The 17,653-nt window shown below is 49.1% G+C and overlaps 2 protein-coding genes across 8 annotated transcripts; one reads left to right on the top strand and one right to left on the bottom strand.

Annotated features, from left to right (window-relative positions):
* Nucleotides 1-512: 512 nt before the first annotated feature.
* LOC133072713 (lysosomal membrane ascorbate-dependent ferrireductase CYB561A3) lies at nucleotides 513-11,188 on the bottom strand. 5 transcript variants are annotated; one of them, XM_061166290.1, is made up of 9 exons: nucleotides 10,878-11,188; nucleotides 10,524-10,729; nucleotides 8,490-8,595; nucleotides 7,549-7,633; nucleotides 7,274-7,472; nucleotides 4,130-4,338; nucleotides 3,360-3,514; nucleotides 2,477-2,633; nucleotides 513-1,430 (listed from the first exon to the last, which is right to left on the bottom strand). In XM_061166290.1, the coding sequence occupies exons 5-9, from the start codon at nucleotides 7,461-7,463 to the stop codon at nucleotides 1,338-1,340; spliced, it is 804 nt and encodes a 267-aa protein (XP_061022273.1). In that variant the 5' UTR covers nucleotides 7,464-7,472; nucleotides 7,549-7,633; nucleotides 8,490-8,595; nucleotides 10,524-10,729; nucleotides 10,878-11,188; the 3' UTR covers nucleotides 513-1,337. The 5 variants fall into 5 exon arrangements, with proteins under 5 accessions (XP_061022273.1, XP_061022262.1, XP_061022270.1 ...); XM_061166279.1 differs by lacking the exon at nucleotides 7,549-7,633; XM_061166287.1 differs by lacking the exon at nucleotides 10,524-10,729.
* Nucleotides 11,189-11,216: 28 nt separating this feature from the next.
* TMEM138 (transmembrane protein 138) lies at nucleotides 11,217-17,266 on the top strand. Of its 3 annotated transcripts, none has more exons than XM_061166303.1 (5): nucleotides 11,217-11,595; nucleotides 13,354-13,607; nucleotides 14,857-15,028; nucleotides 16,318-16,393; nucleotides 16,666-17,266. In XM_061166303.1, the coding sequence occupies exons 2-5, from the start codon at nucleotides 13,480-13,482 to the stop codon at nucleotides 16,776-16,778; spliced, it is 489 nt and encodes a 162-aa protein (XP_061022286.1). In that variant the 5' UTR covers nucleotides 11,217-11,595; nucleotides 13,354-13,479; the 3' UTR covers nucleotides 16,779-17,266. The 3 variants fall into 3 exon arrangements, with proteins under 3 accessions (XP_061022286.1, XP_061022293.1, XP_061022288.1); XM_061166310.1 differs by lacking the exon at nucleotides 11,217-11,595 and adding an exon at nucleotides 11,623-11,812; XM_061166305.1 differs by lacking the exon at nucleotides 11,217-11,595 and adding an exon at nucleotides 11,623-11,842.
* The last annotated feature ends 387 nt before the right edge of the window (nucleotides 17,267-17,653 follow it).

Below are 17,653 nucleotides of genomic sequence, written 5' to 3'. Positions count from 1 at the left end.
GCTCCTCACACTGGGACCACTTATCTTGCCCAAACTTGATTGCAGGCTTCCTCAATCCTTTGGCTTCTCCTTCTCTGCCCAGGGTCCCCCCATCCATCATCCACACCATGGGTTGCTGATCGTAGGCACAGTTATCAGTGGGCACAGATGCACACACCCAGCAGCTGGGAAGGAAACTCTGGCCTCAGACACCTGGCCTGCGTATCCCAACTCTGCTGTTGTCTGGTTGGGTGACCTCAGGCAAATCACTTAAGCCTTTTTAAGTCTTATGTTCCAGAAAATGAAAGAGGAAACAGCTCCTTCCTGGTAAGATAACCAAATCCTCAAAGGCCATTTACTTTTAAGGACAAGTTCAGGAACCAACAGTCACATGCAATTCCAGGAAAACAGTCATGTGGACCTTTGGTGCCTTTGGGTTTGTTCCTCCCCAGGTCTGAGGGTCAGAACTAGCCCATGGCTTCTGCAAATGGCCCAAGCTCACTTCTCCAGAGTGTCATTTCAGCACAGAAGGCTTTGCTTCTTAAAAACACATTTAATGAAAATCAAGTCAAATGCCTACCCATGTGGAAAAGAGGGGGAGCTGGTCTCGTGACCAAGCTGCCTGGCGGTCATCCCAGTGCCTTTGGAGGGTCTCAGCTGCTTGGGAGGTTCAGTCACAGCCCTCTTGCCAGCATCTGGCCACGTGGGGTGGGGTGGACAGTCAGCCTTGCCACCTGCCAGAAATCAGGACACCAGGTGTCCTGCTGCTTGTCACCTAAGCACAGCAGCATGGAGCCTGGGACCTGGCAGGGCCTGTGTGCAGAGGGCAGTGCCAACACTTAGGAGCAAGCCCTGCCACCCCAGTCTCGCTGGGAGAAAAGCAACCCCTCACACTCACGTCACCCCAGAGACTTGATGCTAGGCAAGCAGCCACGGCGGGTGGGAGGGGCAAGTGAGGCACTTGGGTGCTCAGCAACGGATGCCCCTGGAGGTGCCAGGGCTCCCAGGGCTCTGCTGGGCACAGTGCACCACAACCCTGGCACGTTCCCTGGTGAGCACAGAGGGAAGCTGGCTGGGCAAGGGCCCTGGTGAGCGCATGAGGCTGATCCCGCCTGGGGACAGGCAGGCGAGCCTGGGCCCACTAAGGGAAAGGGAACGAGGTCTGCTCCTCCTCCGAGGGACAGCTGGACCAGCTCTTCTCAGAAGAGCAGGTTACGTAGGGCTGTGCGGCAGTGACGGGCACATCAGTCACAGGGAAGAGCCAGGATCCAGGCCCAGTCGTAGCAGCAGCTAGCAGGGCACGTAGACACGCAGACACAGAAGGCAGCGATGAGAAACAAGTAGCAAGCAGCCGGCCCTCAGCTTCTCTTCTGCAGAAGCGGCTCTGCCAGTCCCCGCTCTCCTTCCAGCATCACCTCTGGCTTTCCCGCCCAGCCTCGTGTCCTGGTGGGCTGGATGGGAGGTTACAAGAGCAAGGGCGGCAGCCTAAACTTCAGGGGAAAGCCAAGGGAAGCCCTGGCTCCCCCACTTTTCACAATATGGATGGCACTCAATTCCCAGCTTATCTGAGTCCTCAGGATTCCCTACCACATCCTCAGGCATGTGGGGGAAGCGAACCTGACTTCTACGAGCAGTGGCGGTGTGAGCAGCCAGGGCAAGGAGGCCGGGGGTCAACAGAGGACCTGAGAAGTCAATGCCGAGAAGGGGCAGAGAAGCCAAAGCCACCGAGGAAAGCACATGGGCAGCAGGCTGTGGGAAAGCAGGCCCACCCAGAGGCAAGGGGAGACGGGCCCACAACCAGCGAGAGCAGAGCTTTGGGAAGGAGTCCAGACTGCACACCAACTACTCCTGGGAGCCACTTCCTCCTTCACTCCCCGCCATGCAACAGGGCCTGGAAAGACAAGCAGGTGTCAAAATGGCCCCTGACCTGCGGGAGTCCTGCCAGGCCTGAGCTGCTCAGACAGACCCCAACCTGCAGGATGAGCCCCAAGTCCACCCACCACACCGTTCAGGGAAGCCCCCGAGTCCCTCAACCGACACACCCCATCCCTCAGTGCCTGCATGGCCGAGAACAGGCAAAACGTGCTTCAAGTCCTCAACCTGTCACCACACACCCAAGAGGAACGCTCCCATCCCGCTAGATAAGCCGTGAAGCTGGAGAAGCAGAAATCAGCACGCCTCCTCCTCACGCTCAAGCCCGCCCTTGGGGAAGGTAAGGCCACACTTCCACCTGTGAGACCACAGCCATCTGGGGAGGGGAGGAACCCCCTGTTCCCCCAGCGGACAGGCTCCCAGGAGCAGCTGCACTTGCCACAGCAGGAAGCGCTGGGTTCATTCTGGTGCTCCCCATCAGCCAGCCGAACCCCACTTTCAAGCTACTTGGTTTCCCACCACGTTACTGGGTTGGTCTTCCTGGCAAAGCCCAAGCCTTTACTGGGTGGCCCCTCCCCAGACCTGGCCCTAGCCCAACCTGAAACAGGAGACCAAGACCTCATACCTCTCTCTCGGCCTGCATCCCTGGTTCTGGGCGTTTCCAAGATGATGCCAGTAGGATATAGAGCACCAGCAGCCCGAAGACCACCACCAGCATCCCAGCGCAGTTGGCAAAGACAGCCTCACTGGGCAAGTTGGAGTATGACTTGGTGCCATTTTTCCTGAGGAGGACAAAAACAACATGGGCCCTTGAGCAACTTTTCTACCTGTTCTTTCCCAATGCCACTAACAGAGGATGAGAAAGACTTCCCAGGGCCTGCTGCAACCTGGAATATTAACATACCTTCTAAGTCTCTGCCATGACTAGTGTCTGCAGAATGCTGTCTACCCTTGAGGAAGCTGAAGCTCCCAGACATGAAATGAACTTGTCCTGAGTTACCCAACTAGGAAATGGCACAGCCAAGATCTATACCCAGGTGTGACCTCAAATCTTGTTTGCTCTTCACTGCACCCCCACTGCCTCCCCAAATGGAGAATGGTAGTGCTTAGATGCATGAGCTCTAGTCCTCTAACTCAAAGCTCTGCCACATACTGGCTGTGTGCCCTTGGGCACACTGCTAAGCCTCTCTGTGCCCCTGTTCCCTAATTTATACGTGGCAGTGACAACATTATCAATGCTGTAGGGCACCTGGAGGACTAAATTTGAGACGTTTACAATAGTTTCTGCCACACAGTGGGTTCTAAATCACTTTGATGCTGGGTAAGTATTTTGTGACTAGTTTACCAATCTCAGCCTAAAGAAAGATGAGTCCATTACCGTCCGGATCAGGAATGAGCTCAACCCCAAAGGCTTCCCTCCCTCAGTCGGGTCCTATGACCCATCTTTTGAAGACCCTGTTCCTGCCCCCCACCTTACAGTTGGGGGTCCCATGCACCCCCACACTCACAAACTGAAGAAAAGCTTCTCGTTAATGCCAGAAATGACAGACGCAATGGCCAGAGAGAGAATGGAGGCTCCAAAGAAGACGTGGATGGGCTTCAGGAGGCTGCGCAGCCACATGGATGCCCAGGGCAGCAGGAAGACCGAGAAGCCCAGGAACCACTGTGGACACAGGAAATACCCAACTACTGCGTGTGACCAAAGGCACGCTGGGTCACACCACCCATCAGCAGCCCCTACTCGTCAGTGAACCCTGGCCCATCTCTCCCAGCTCAACCCTCCGCCAGGCACTGCAGCCTCCTCCCTGTGGTCTGACACAAACAGAAACGCTACCTGCATGAGATGCCTGGCTACCCTCCACCCTCCCGCAAACCCAGCCGTCCTTGTTTGTCTCTGCTCCCTGCCTATCCTGGCTCACAAAACTCCCAAATCGTACAAGCCTAAAATCAGGATGTGGCTACTACTACTAGAATTGCTTCTGGTTCACAGAAAAGGGTAGTGGAAAAGGTGACGTAGAGTCAGCCTGGTACGTACTGCGATCAAGCTAGCTCAGAGCGCTCCAGGACCACAGTGGGTGGTGTGAGGGGTGAGAGCAGAACAGGGTGAATGGGAGAACCACCAACCTCCCAGAGCCCCTCAAACTGCCGATCCTACAGCATGTGCCCTGCCACACCATCTCCAGGCACTGAACAGAAGGAAGATTTGGTGCTGATGCCAGGGAAGCCCCAGGCGGAGTGGGCAGCCAATGGGTACCCAAGGAGCACAGAGAGTACCCACCTGGCAGGCGAAGAGGAAGACGGTGGTGATGCCCAGCCAGCTGTGCAGGGAGTAGAGATTGGGGATCTTTGCATGGTTGTGAAATTCAAAGACCGCGTGCAGCCCCAGCACCGTCAGGAGGAAGGCCAGCAGGTGCATGGCCGCATGGCCGGATTTCCAGGGCAGCCTGGGCCCTACCCATGACTGGGGCAGGCGGTAGACCAGCGATGCTGTTGGAGAGAGCAGTCCCAGGGCTCAGCCTCCTCCCCTTATGCTCACCCAAGCATCAGGGGAGTCACCCTGCCGTGTTCCCAAACAGCTGCCTAACAGGGAGGAGGAAGTGCTAGGACACCAGTATCAACTCCCCAGGATCTTCCATCCTGGCATCACTTCATGAAGGGGGAGAAGGGATCATGATAAAGGGGAGGAGCGGGGGGAGGGATAAACTAGGAGTTTGGGATTAGCAGATACAAACTACTACATATAAAATAGATAAACAGTAAGATCCTACTGTGTAACACGGGAACTATATTCACTATCTTGTAATAAACTATAATGGAAAAGAATATCTGAATATATATATATGTGTGTGTATATATATATATATATATAAAACTGAATCACTGTATATGAGAAACATAACATTGTAAATCAACTATACTTCAATTTTTTGGACTTTCCAGGTGGCTCAGTGGTAAAGAATCCTCCCACCAATATAGGAGATGTGGGTTTGATCCTTGGGTCAGGAAGATCCCCTGAAAAAGAAAATGGCAACCCCCTCCAGTATTCTTTGCCTGGGAAATCTCATGGACAGAAGATAATGGCAGGCTACAGTCCATAACTTAGTGACTAAACAATACTACTTCAATTTAGGAAATTCCCTGGTGGTCTGGACAGGGATGCCTGGCATGCTGCAGTCCATGGGGTTGCAAAGAGTTGGACACGACTGAGCGACTGAACTGAATTGGTGGTCTAGTGATTAGGACTCCACACTTCCACTGCAGGGGGTTATGGGTTTGATCCCTAGTCAGGGAACTGAGATCACACGTGCCACAGAGCACGGCCAAAAACAACAACAAAAACCTAAATTTCTTTTAAAAAGGAGGGGAGGGAGGAACAGCTTTCATGGACTTGATGTTCTGTCATTAAAATAATATATGCCATGTGTATGCATTTTTATATATAGGCTGAAAAGCAGTGTCCCATTCATTATTTCATCTAACTTTAAGAACTCTCACAACTGAAGTGAGCTGTCAAGGACACAAGTTTTTAGGGTAAGCAAGGATGGCCCGGCAGGAGTAAGCAGATCCCTCGTGTCGGGACCTGACTGTGCCAGCAGGGGCTTCACCCTCATGCTTCCTAGAGCACGGCTGGCAGACTACCATCCCCAGGCTAGATCCAGGCCGCTGCCTATTTTTGTGAATAAAGGGGTTTTTCTTCTTATGACTGACTGAATATCATTTATTGAAAAGAACATTTTGTCCCACAGCTCTACAGAGCCACCTTTCCTCACCTGTCTATTCACTTATCATGACCACACTGTTTTTATTATTACTCGAGTATAGTTGATTTACAATGTTGTGTTAGTTCCAAGTGTGCAGCAAAGTAAATCAGTCATACATATATCCACTCCTTTTTAGATCCTTTTCCCTTACAGGCCATTAGAGAATATTGAGAGAATATAACCCCTGTGTTATACGGTAGGTGCCTCACTGTCTTGATTACAGTAGCTTTATAATAAACCTGTCTAGATGGGAGAGCAAGCCCTCCAACTGTGCTCTTTTTCAAAACCTTCTTGATTAATCTTGGCCCTTTGCATTTCAAGGTAATTTAATTGTCAGTTTTCACACAAAAAAGCACTGAGGCTTTGGGATTGAAATTAACCTACAAAATAATTTCAGGGGAACTTACATCTTTACAATGTTTAGTTTTTCAGACCACTTACACCGTACTATATCCCTCCATTTATTTAAGGCTTCTTTAATTTCTCTCAATACAGTTTTATACATTTTTCTCTGTAGAATTTATATGACTTTTGTTCCTTTATGCCGAGGTAATTAATGCTTACGGAAAGTGAAAGTGAAGTAGCTTAGTCGTGTCTGACTCTTTGCAACCCCAATCAAATCATATATATTAAATAATACTTTATATGGCACTGATTTTTAAATTTTTACTGATTTTTTCCAGTTTTACTAAAATATAACTGACATACAGCACTGCATAAGCTTACAGTGTGGAACATCATGATTTGCTGCAGACACATCATGAAATGATGACCACAGTAGTTTAGTGAACCTCCGTCTTGTCATACAGATTCAGAATTAAATAGAAAAAAATTTTTTCTTGTGATGACAACTTATGGATTTACTATCTGAACAACTTTCATATTTAACACACAGCAGTGTTAAAAATTATATTGATCATGTTGTACATTATATCCCTAGTACTTATTTATCTCAAAACTGGAAGTTTGTGCCTTTTTTGACGACCTTCGTTCAGTTCCCCCTCCCCTCAACTCCTCACCTCTGGTAACCACAAATCTGATCACTTTTACTATGAGTTTGTTTGTTTTTGAAGTATAACTGACCTATAGCACTATGTTACTTCCTATTACATAACACAGTGATTCGATATTTCTGTACATTTCAAAATGATCACTGTGACAGTTCTAGTTATGATCTGTCACCAAGCAAAGATATATAATCATTAACTCTACTTTCCACACTGTACCTATGACTCATTTATTCTGCAACTGGAACGCTGTACCTCTTGCTCTCCCTCACCTATTTCTCTCCTCCTCCCACCACTATAAATAGTTTTATTGGAACACGGCCACACACGTTTCTGTGATGTCTCTGGTCACTCACAGTACAACATCAGAGCTGAGTAGTTGCAACACAGATCACAGGGCATGCAGTCTAAAATATTTCCTATCTGGCCTTTAACAGGAAGTGTGCAAACCTCTGCCTAAGAACATCCGTGGAGTTGCCCTTCTCAGATGTCTCAGTTCTCAAGACTACTTCTTCCAAATGTCAGCTGGGCCCAGAGACAACCCACCGCCTCCCACAGCCCTGAACCTACAGTAACAAAGGCCAGGATGAGAGGAGAGCGCTGCCCCACACGGGCCTGGGCCACGCCACGTGTCTGCTGCCGACCCGTACTCACCAGCACTGTAGAGCACCACCATGCCTGTAACCATGAGCACCGGGTGCCAGTTGAACATGAGTATGCTGCCGTCCCAGGCGAAGCCACCGTGCCAGTACCGCATCCAGTAGATGGTGAAGAGGATGCACATGGAGCCCAGGGAGCACAGTGCCAGGACAGACAGGTAGAACCATCCCACCGCCATTCTCATCAGGCAGCCCTAGAGGAAGGGGAGATCACACATCCCTGCTGGCTCGGGTGCGGCCCACACCCCAGCTAGAGGAGGTAGCACTGACCTTGCTCTTGGCCGGAAGGGTGGTTCCCCTGCCACCAGCCTGGGCTCTGTCCCATGAAGCCTTGACGGCAGGCTGGACCCCATCTCTGGTATGAACAGTGAGAGTGAGGCGCCACCCCAGCACCTGGCGGCGCACAGTGCAGCCACCTCAGCCCCAGGGCTGGCCCTGGAGAGAGGCCTCCTCTGAGGTGGCCGGATGCTAAGTCCAGAGCCCTAGGATGGGTCTCCCCTCACAGGACCAGAGGTGAAGAATTATACTCCCATTCCTCGCAAAAAGAAAGGGCAGAAATCAAAATCCAGCCTAGATAACACAAATGCCCAGGCCTTCCATTCTAACATAAGGAGGCAAAATTCAGTCTCCACACGATTACAAGGCCACCTGGGAGAAAAGTGTTACAGGATCCCACTTCCGCAGCAGAGTTCTTCCCCAGACAGTGACCTCTACCCATGGGAAGGTAAGATGGGGTCTTCGCTCCAGTCCCCATACTCCACATCTTGAATTGGGCAAAAGCCTGCAGCTGGTCCCCAGACCTGAAACTTCTGCTTTCTCTTCTCTAGGGAAAGTCCAGAGTAGAAAAGAGGAAGCAAGAACTCATGATCTAGAAAGCAAAGAGTTTATTTTGAAGTTTCCACGTATACCTGATAACTCAGAAACCAACTCTGGTTTCAGGCATGGTGAACACCTAGCCCCCTAAGCAGCTGCTCTTAAAAGCCAGGCAGGTGGGCATGAGAGTTGGCAGGCAGTCTGCAAAGCCACAGGATGCCCCTGCTTTCAGCATGAACACAGCTCTCAAGGCAGGCACACTGTCCCCAAGGAGTCAGGGCAAGAAGGTGACACATGGCTTCCGGAACTTGAGGTTCCTCAACTGGAACCAGCTAACACGAGAAGACGCCCCAAAAATCGCCAAGAACTCCCAAGGAGATAAAACATTTGACCCTCACCTTTATACCCAGTGACAAGCTGACAGAGTAGTGGCCTGGACTCCAGTTCTTAGGCTCTGAGGCTCCTTGAGCAAATCACTTAACATCTGAAGGACTGTCTTCTCATCTGAAAGAAAACCATGGCAACAGGATATAACTTACTGAAAGGCAGCTATGAACAGACATCACACCAGAACCTTAAGACACATGATCGATCTCATGTTCTCCTCTTGACAGTCCTGTGAGGGGTTATTTCCATTTCAATCTCCATGTTTTTGATTTGATCACAGGTTGCCAGAGGATCAAGTGAGAAAATATATAAGGACATTGTAAATTATTAACATTTTCTTAGTAGTATTACAGCATTTCATCCTAACTACTAATGAAACCCTGAAGCCCATGGCCCCCATGGCTGCCCAAGCCTCTCAGTGGTCCCAATTCCATGTCATGCCAGCTCTCTCGATGCCAGATGTCCACCTAACCAGGTGCGGAGCTCTCAAAAGGGATCCAAGGTGGCAGGAGTCTCTAAGAAAGCAAGATTTGAGTTCTGGGGGAAAAAAATATATAAGCTTCCAGGGGGTTAGAGGGAGAAAAATCATGCCACTTGCTTCCTGGAAGCTTTTGGACTCAGCTGCTGAACTCAGCGATTTGCTACCCAGCCTCAGAGGTGTCCCCTTAGTTCCTATAAGAGCAGTGGAAGTTTCAGGTCACCAGATGTTCAATCACCCCCTTCCCAGGGAAGTGTTAGCACAAAGGAGCTCCCAATCAGCAGGCTTCATCCATTGGCTAGTATCTACTTTTAAATTTGTTTCCCTTTTTAAGAGGAAAAAAGAAAATATCCAAAAGGGACCATATCCACCCCCCTAGAAGAGATCTGGATTACTGCTCTGGGACAGACTTGGAATAGATAATGGGGACACTTTCCTGACAGACTGGTTGGAATGTTTTACTGCTCAGAGTACACAGACGCACCCTCCCTCTGCTTGAAATGGAGAGCAAAAGGAGAGAAAAAGAACACAGTGAAAATTGTCATCCAAATGCTAAGAATATCCTCTCATTTATTCCAAGAGAGTAGTATGTGCTAAGATTTCAGGATGTGTGCAGGCTCCTAGTCTGCCCGCACTTGTAGAGCCACATTCAAAAACAAAAGTCCTCAAAGTCCTGTGAAGTGTGAGAATAGTAAATATCTTAAGACTTTGCAGGCCATATGGTTTGTCACAACTGTGCTATCAACTCTTGACATACTGCAAAAGTAGTCATAAACAATACTTTCACAAATGTACAAGCTGTGTTCAAAAAACTATGGACACTGAAATTTCAGTTTTTATATCATTTCCACATCACAAAATATCCTTTTCTTTTCAATCACTGAAAAATGTAAAACCCATTCAGGTCAGCCAGATTTGGACTGTGGGTCATGTTTGTTGACCCTGATCTAAGGAGTTGTACTCTCCAACCTAATACACTCTCAATCCCTAAGCAAAAAAGATTCTCCCAGGCTGCACTAAAACAGATCAAGCCCTGGGGCAGAAAACGGCTATATCCTACTCAGCCCTAGTCTTAGGAAAACATACGATTCCAAACTTTTTCACAAGCACTTAGAAGTGCAAATAGATCAAGGCATAGGAAGGCTGTTGGCTGCTCCCACTTTTCAGATGAATAGTGGGGAGCTTTAGGAATCTTGAGACCTACAGTTAGAGCTCAAATCCTAAACTTTTATCTTACAGATTAAAAATACTGGGGCCCAAACTATGAAAGTGACTCGGCCAAGGTGAGTGGCAGAGCTGGTAAAAGACTCCAGGTTGACTCCCCCTCGGCTCCAAGGACTCCTTACTTCCAAACGGAGCGTCCTTAAAGTCAGGGACTCAGGAGTGAGAGGCCTTAAATACCAGGCAGGAGATAGATAAGCAAGGTCCTCCTGAGCGCCAGAGTGATTACAGGGACGCCCTTCGCACCGTGCTCTCGTCTGACCGAAGTATCCAGATAAGGGTACTAGGAACCCAGGGACTGATCCTTGACTCGCCCGCCGCCGGGGCCACCTTGGTCCCAGCTAACCTTGGCATCACCGACTCAATGGTGATTGAATAAACTCCGGGAATTGGTGATGGACAGGGAGGCCTGGCGTGCTCCGGTTTATGGGGTCGCGGAGTCGGACACGACTGAGCGACTGAACTGAACTGAACCTTGGGTGAAAAGTTAGGCGAGGGGCTCCGCCTGCTGACTGCGACTTCCGAAGAGCTTTCGTGCTTTACAACCACCACCTGTGGAAGGAAGGGCATGGAGAATAGTGTCCATTTCCTAGGAGAGAAAACTTAGAGAGAGAGGGGTCGTGACAGCGCGAAACGAGGTAGTAGCAGAGCTAGCACTCGAACCCAGGTCCCGGAACTCCCAGCCCGGACTGTTTCTCACCCCCGAACCACAGTGGGACGCAAGGGGACTGGGGTCTCCGAGACCCGTCTCTTGGCAACCCGCGCCGGAGCCGCTGCTCCCGAGCCTCCTGAAAGATGCAGTGAGACACTCTCAGCAACAGTCTCGACCACCAGGCACCGCTGCGCTAGAGCCGAAAAGCTGGGGGCGCATTGTCCTCTTATAGGCGCGCATACTTCCGGTCGCGCGCGTGGCCGCCTGGGAAATGAAGTCCCGGATCTGGGGGTCCCCAGCTCTCAGGCGCCAAGGTGCTGACCCCCAACTCCAGTTCTTCCGCTGGCGTTTCTTCCCCAACCCCGAGGTACCGGGGACCAGGAACGCCGTCACGGGTCGGCCCTGTCCTTCACCCTCAGCCCCACGATTCCGTTGAAGCGGAAATGTTCAGGCCGAGGCGAAGCCTCTGGCCAGGGACTGGCCCTCCGCAAAACGGCGCGCGGTGTGAGCGGGAGGCCTTGGCCGGATCTAGGAGCCCTGGAACAGGCCGCGGCGACGCTGGGAAGGCCTGGAGAGAGGCAAGCCCAGGAAAACGGGGGCCCAAACATGGCGGCCGAGCGGGCCATAGAGCGGGGAGAGAAAGCCGAGGACAACCATGCAGCACGGCGCAGGCTGAGCCCGCGTCCGCCATCTACTTCCGGAATTTAAAACCGGTTTCCGGAAGCCAGGGTGATATCCCCATGACAACCGACGTTGGGCCTCTGAGGTGAGAGTCCGTGTTGAGGAGTGTGTAAAGAGGCCAGAAGTCGGAATTTCGTTGTTAATTGCTTTGGTTTTGGTCTTTCGCTAAGGCAGTCCCATTTAAAAGTGGGTTGGGACGGGTGGGGAAAATTGCTCTGCTCTACCGAGAGAACGCGGCAGATAGCGGTGAGAAGACCGAACTGCTTCATTACCTTGCGAGATCACCGCTACGCTAACCCGAGGTGATGGTCATCTTTCCGTTAGTGATGGCGGTGAGCGGTTCTTTTTAACGGAGCCTCACAACAGCCTTCTGTGGCGGCCTGTGAACTAGCGGTTAAGAGCATGGGCTTTCGTATCACACCTAGTTGTGAATCGTGGAGGACCGGCTTGAACTCTGACACTGTCCTTGCCTGTAGAACGGGGATAATTCTTTCCCACCTTGCAGAGTAGTTTCGAGGACTAAAGGAATTTATCTTGGTTGACAAGTTTATCATGGTGCGGGTACATAGGTGATACTATCAATGTTATTTAATGAATAAGGAAACTCGGCTCAGAGAAAACCACATTGTACATCCTTAGTGGGACTTCATTAGGTGGAGATGGACGAGGTTCTGCAACTTCTCAGAGCCTCTGTGTAAAGTGGGGTTATAAGCATAATAACAGCTAGTTCTTAAAATGGATATAGGATTAAATAAGGAAGTAAATATGCAGAGTTTGTAAACTAACATTTTACATATGTTGATTTAATCATTCTGTAACACTTCAAAACATTTTGAAATTTGCTTATGGATTTGATCCAGCTGGAGAGGGTCATAGGACAACCCCAGAGCAGCTTCTTTGTCTTGAAATAAATGAAAATATAGGCCCAGCCCCCCTTACCTGGTGCCATTGTGTCGCTACCATAATCTTTAACCTTAGAAGAGCACTATTTTCTCTCAGCTTTTTCTGCGTACATCATTAACCACTTCTGTGCCAATGTTTTTCCTGCCCATGTGCATGCTCAGTTGTGTCTGACTCTTTGTGACACCATGGACTGTAGCCACAAGGCTTTTCTGTCCATGGGATTTTCCAGGCAAGAATACTGGAGTGGGTTGCCATTTCCTCCTCCAGGGGATCTTCCCAACCCAGGGATCAAACCCACGTCTCCTGCATTGGCAGGTGGATTCTTTACCACTGAACCACCTGAGAAGCCCTTTCCTGCCTAGTTGCATGTAAAGCTGTCAGTTTTGTGAGAGACAGCTTTGTGCAGTAGTTAAGTGCTCAGACTCCAGACCCAGACTGCCTAGATCTGATCGCTAGCCCTGCCAATTACTAGCATGACGTTGGACAAATTATTTTCCTCCCTGGGCTTCAATTGTCCCCTCTGTAAAATGGAGAGAGTTATAGTGTGTCTTCCACCTCAAGGGTAATGGAGAGATTTAAATGTTAGTGCTTAGAATTGTAAGTGATATACAAAGATTTGCTTCTGCAATTAGAATTATTATCGCTACATGACCAGACAGTCACTTTGTATTTTCTCTAGATTCCTTTGGACTCAAAACTGGTTAGAAAGAGCTCTACATTTAGAGGGTTCCAGGCACGGAGACAGGTTTGAGGGTGAGGGTCCCTGGAAGGAATGACTAGTTGGCATTTGTTGTTGTTGGTTTTGTCATCGATGTATCACAAGCACCTACAATGGTACCTGGCATATAGTAAGTGCTAAGTAAATATTTATTGTACTGTTGAATTTCTAATCTCTCTTTCTCTCTTTTCTTTTTATTTTTTTTTGGGGGGCCTTTAACAGACCCTTGTCTTAGAGCAAGGGAAGCAGCTGCCATTCTGAAGAACTCAGTGCCTGGGAGTGGACCAGTAGTTGTTTTCTGAGGAACTGTGGTATGTGCCCTTGGGGGCACAAGAGAGCAGAAGGAAGATGCTCCAGACCAGTAACTACAGCCTGGTGCTCTCCCTGCAGTTCCTGCTGCTGTCCTATGACCTCTTTGTCAATTCCTTCTCTGAGCTACTCCGAATGGCTCCAGTAATCCAGCTGGTGCTCTTCATGTGAGTGGGACTGGGCAGCTCAACCCAATCATTTCAAAAAGCCCCAAAAAGCATGATTTAGCGTTTTAAAGTTATTAATAGAGAAACATCAGGGAGAATAAAATTGCAGTTTGTCTTGGGTACTCCATGGTCCATAGACATGTCACAGGATACACCGTTTTGATACTTCTGCTTTGATATACTTCTAACAAGGGTTTGGAACACAGGAAGCAGTGCACATAGAAAATGAGGGTCAGATTGTTGACACTGTCATCTCCATCTGTGAGTAGAAAGTGTCTTACAGTGCCGTGAAACAGGGTTGCAAAATGTCAGGTAAAGGGGTTATCAGGGACTTCCTGGCAGTCCAGGGGTTAGGACTCAGTGCTTTCCCTGCCCTGGCCCTGAGTAAAAATAATCTTTTTTTTTTTTTGGCTGTTCTGGGTTTTCGTTGCAGCATGGGCTCTCTAGTTGCCCTGTGGCATGTGGGATCTTAGTTCCCTGACCAGGATTAAACCTGCATCCCCTGCATTGGAAGGCAGATTCATAACCACTGAACCACCAGGAAATTTCCAGAATAACCATGTTGATAACATATATGCATCCCAGAGGATGGAACCTACTGTCATGTTTCATCCACAGTGATTTTTAGTCTCCATGAGGCAAGTTCTAAACAGAAAACCACAATTTTAGACCCTGTCTTCACTCAGCAAATGTTCATCAGCCTACCAGACAGTGCTATAGTTGCAGTGGTGGACCTGACAAGTTCTGTTTGATGGGATTTCCATTCTAGTGGAGAGAGACAACAAATATTTTAATAACTTCAAATAGTAATAAATGTTATACAGTGGATATAAAGTATGTGGAATGGGGAGAAGGCTACTTTAGGTAGTGGGGTGAAAGAAAAGTTTCTGAAGAGGGGACATTTGAACCAACACTTGAATGGCACTAGGCACCAGGTTATTTGACAGACAAGGCTGGCATTTTCTGGATACAAGGAGGAAACTAGCTGCTTCTCACAGGTCCCGGGGAGGCTTGTTGAGTTGGGAGTGTCAGCAGGAAAGCCTTGTCCATAGACTGCAATTCAACTGATTGGACCAACAGGTAGCGGGTAGTTTTAATTTCATGTCATTTGGGGTCCAAAACCCACACTATTTCTCGGGGGGTTTCAGAGGTAAGGACAGACCTCATGGTGTCCCTTAGGATTCAGGGCTGACTCTTGGGTGCTCCCAAGGCCTCCATTTGGCCATCCTTTTGTTTTCCATGTTTGCAGCATCCAGGATATCGCAATCCTCTTCAACATCATCATCATTTTCCTCATGTTCTTCAACACCTTCGTCTTCCAGGCTGGCCTGGTCAACCTCCTCTTCCATAAGTTCAAAGGGACCATCATCCTGACAGCTGTGTACTTCGCCCTGAGCATCTCTCTTCATGTCTGGGTCATGGTAAGAGGGAGGCTCTGAGTCCTTAAAGGACTTGGAATGTCTTATCTGTCGGAATCCAGCATCTCTGGATGTTTATCTCACAGAATCCTTGATAAGAAACACGTGAAATGAATGTGGTCCAGCCTGGAGCTCAACACATGAGAATTTCATAAGGCACTTTTTCTCAACCTTATGTGTTGAAGAACAGCCGTATCCAGGAGTCCAGGTGCATTTGTGGAATGTTTGATTCATTTTGCCCCCAAAGACCTGCAGGTTAAAACAGGAAGTTGAATCTGTTCCATCATTAGCTGTTTGGGCAGGTGCATGTTGATACAGGCTATCCTTAGGCATCAGTGTCCCATGGGAAATAGCCAGGCAGGAGTGCCACGAGCCCTCTGCTATGTCCCCATCACTTACATTAAGAGAACGTGCCTCCGAGATGCCTCCCTCTGGTTCTAACATAAGCCTGAAGCAGATCCAGTTTTCATGGTTTCAGATTTCTTTTTTGTTTCTCATGTTTTGTTTTGGTTTTTTTTGCCGCACTGAGTGACTTATGGGCTCTTAGTGCCCCGACCAGGGATCAAACCCATGCTCCCTGCATTGGAAGTGTGGAGTCCTAACCACTGGGGCACCAGGGAACGCCTTCAAATTTCTTCTGCTCCACAAATTCTATGTGGGTATCTCATGTGTTTCTTTGTACTCATTTAATGGAACACATTAAAACCTCAGTGTTCTCTAGTCATTTCTTTACTAAAGGCATGTTCTCAGACTAAACCTCCCATTAGGTTGCCCCTGTGATTCCACAGAGAGAACAAGAACTCGCAGGGAAGAAGCAGCACAGTGCCAAAGCCTCAAGGTGCTTCCCAGAGAGGATTGTCTCTGCTCAGGTTCCTAGAGCCAAAATAGCCCTGGCTTTGTACTGTGAAACTGCTAATCTGATTAAACCCTGAGTGCACCAAGCCTTTATCTGCCAGGAACCAAGCCTCAGATTTCCAAGGCAAAACAGACCATGCTGAACTCCTGAGATAATGTGTATCATTTCTTATTGGCCAATGCAATGGGATGAAAGGAAATAAATGGCTTAGTTCAAACTTACTCCCTCAGGGTTAAAAGAATTACTTCCTCTGCAGCAAAAAACAAGGGCACTTGTTGAAGCTTGTTTGAGAAACAGTCCTTTGGCTTGTGGAAAGAAAGAAGGGGGTGAGATGAGTCTGATACTAAATCAAGCAGCATCTGCAGCTCACCAGGCTGGAGATGTCAGGGCATCATCTGGCCATTCACCTTTCTCTGTCTATTCATGTCTCCTTTAGAACTTACGCTGGAAAAACTCCAACCTCTTTGTCTGGACAGATGGACTTCAAACATTGTTTGTATTCCAGAGGCTAGGTAAGAACCAGAACAACCTCAGGCCTCAGTTCGGTCCCACCTCTGGCTCTGGCAGTGAGGGCCTTGATCCTAGCTTCCCAGCCCATCACAACCAGCATGAGAGGAGTGGAACAGCCATGCCAAGACCAGGAGAGACCACTGCCCTCTGCCCTTTCTGGGAGTCACTGGGAAATCATGGGACTGGGCCCCTCAGCCTCGTCTGGTCATGTTCTTCCCCTGAAACAAATACTCAGGTGCATCCCTGACTCTCCTTTCCTATTTATTCTCCACAGCGGCAGTGTTGTACTGTTACTTCTACAAACGGACAGCTGTGAGGCTGGGCGATCCTCGCTTCTACCAGGACTCTTTATGGCTGCGCAAGGAGTTCATGCAAGTTCGAAGGTGACCGTTTTCTGTCACATCGATGAACACCTTTCCTTTCTGACAGAAGTCATACTGGGGGCTCTGCAGAGGGGCAGTCGGCCTGTGTGCTAGGAAGTGGCTTGACATTCCGAGGACAGGCCCCGGCCAGTCAGTGTGCAGCAGGTGAAGAGGAGGAGCCTCCCTCTAGCAAATTAAAGTGTCCCCAGTACAGACTCCTGAACACCATTCCTTCCCAGCCTCCTTCCTCAGTCCTGCCGCCTTTCCTTCCCTCTCTCTGCCCCTCTTCCTCACCAAGGGCTCTGTGGCTTTTTCCCAAGGGAACTTTCCACTGATGCTAGTACAGGAGGAGCTCCCAGCCCTGGCTCTGTTTGCACTGCACACTGATGATTGAAGGATGCAAGGAGTGACTTTTCTGGGCTCCTGACTGAGCACACCTCAGACATTTAGAGTTTATACCCAAGGTACTTTTTTTTACATTGTATAAATAGGAAATAAATTCTTTTCCATAAATGATGGAGTCTCTGCCTTGCTCAATCCCTCTGTGGTTAAGAGGAATGCCAAGTCCTAGGCTAGCCTAGCCTTAGCGTCTACTTGGTCCAGTGGGCAAATTGAGCCACAGAGCAGATATGGGTATTCCTTGAATCCCATTGTGAGTACAAGATAGTTTTGCAGAAAATCAAGATGTGATCTGATGCCCCACCCCCATCTCTGGAGTTTCAGACTTCCATGTTTTATTCAGTCTTTCCCCCGTCAGAACCCAGAATTGTCCTCAGGAGAGTGAAATGTTCCCTAGCCTCTTTTGGCAAAAGAAATTTTAAACATTCGTGTGCCCGTAGTATCAGTTTTCTATTGCCGGAATAGTCGCGTGTAACAGACCCACCACCACACTTCAGTGGC

Source organism: Dama dama, chromosome 2, assembly GCF_033118175.1.
Source record: "Dama dama isolate Ldn47 chromosome 2, ASM3311817v1, whole genome shotgun sequence".
Classification (NCBI taxonomy): Eukaryota; Metazoa; Chordata; class Mammalia; order Artiodactyla; family Cervidae; genus Dama; species Dama dama.
Note: the sequence above shows the minus strand (reverse complement) of the source record. Positions and strands in the feature narration are given on the sequence as shown.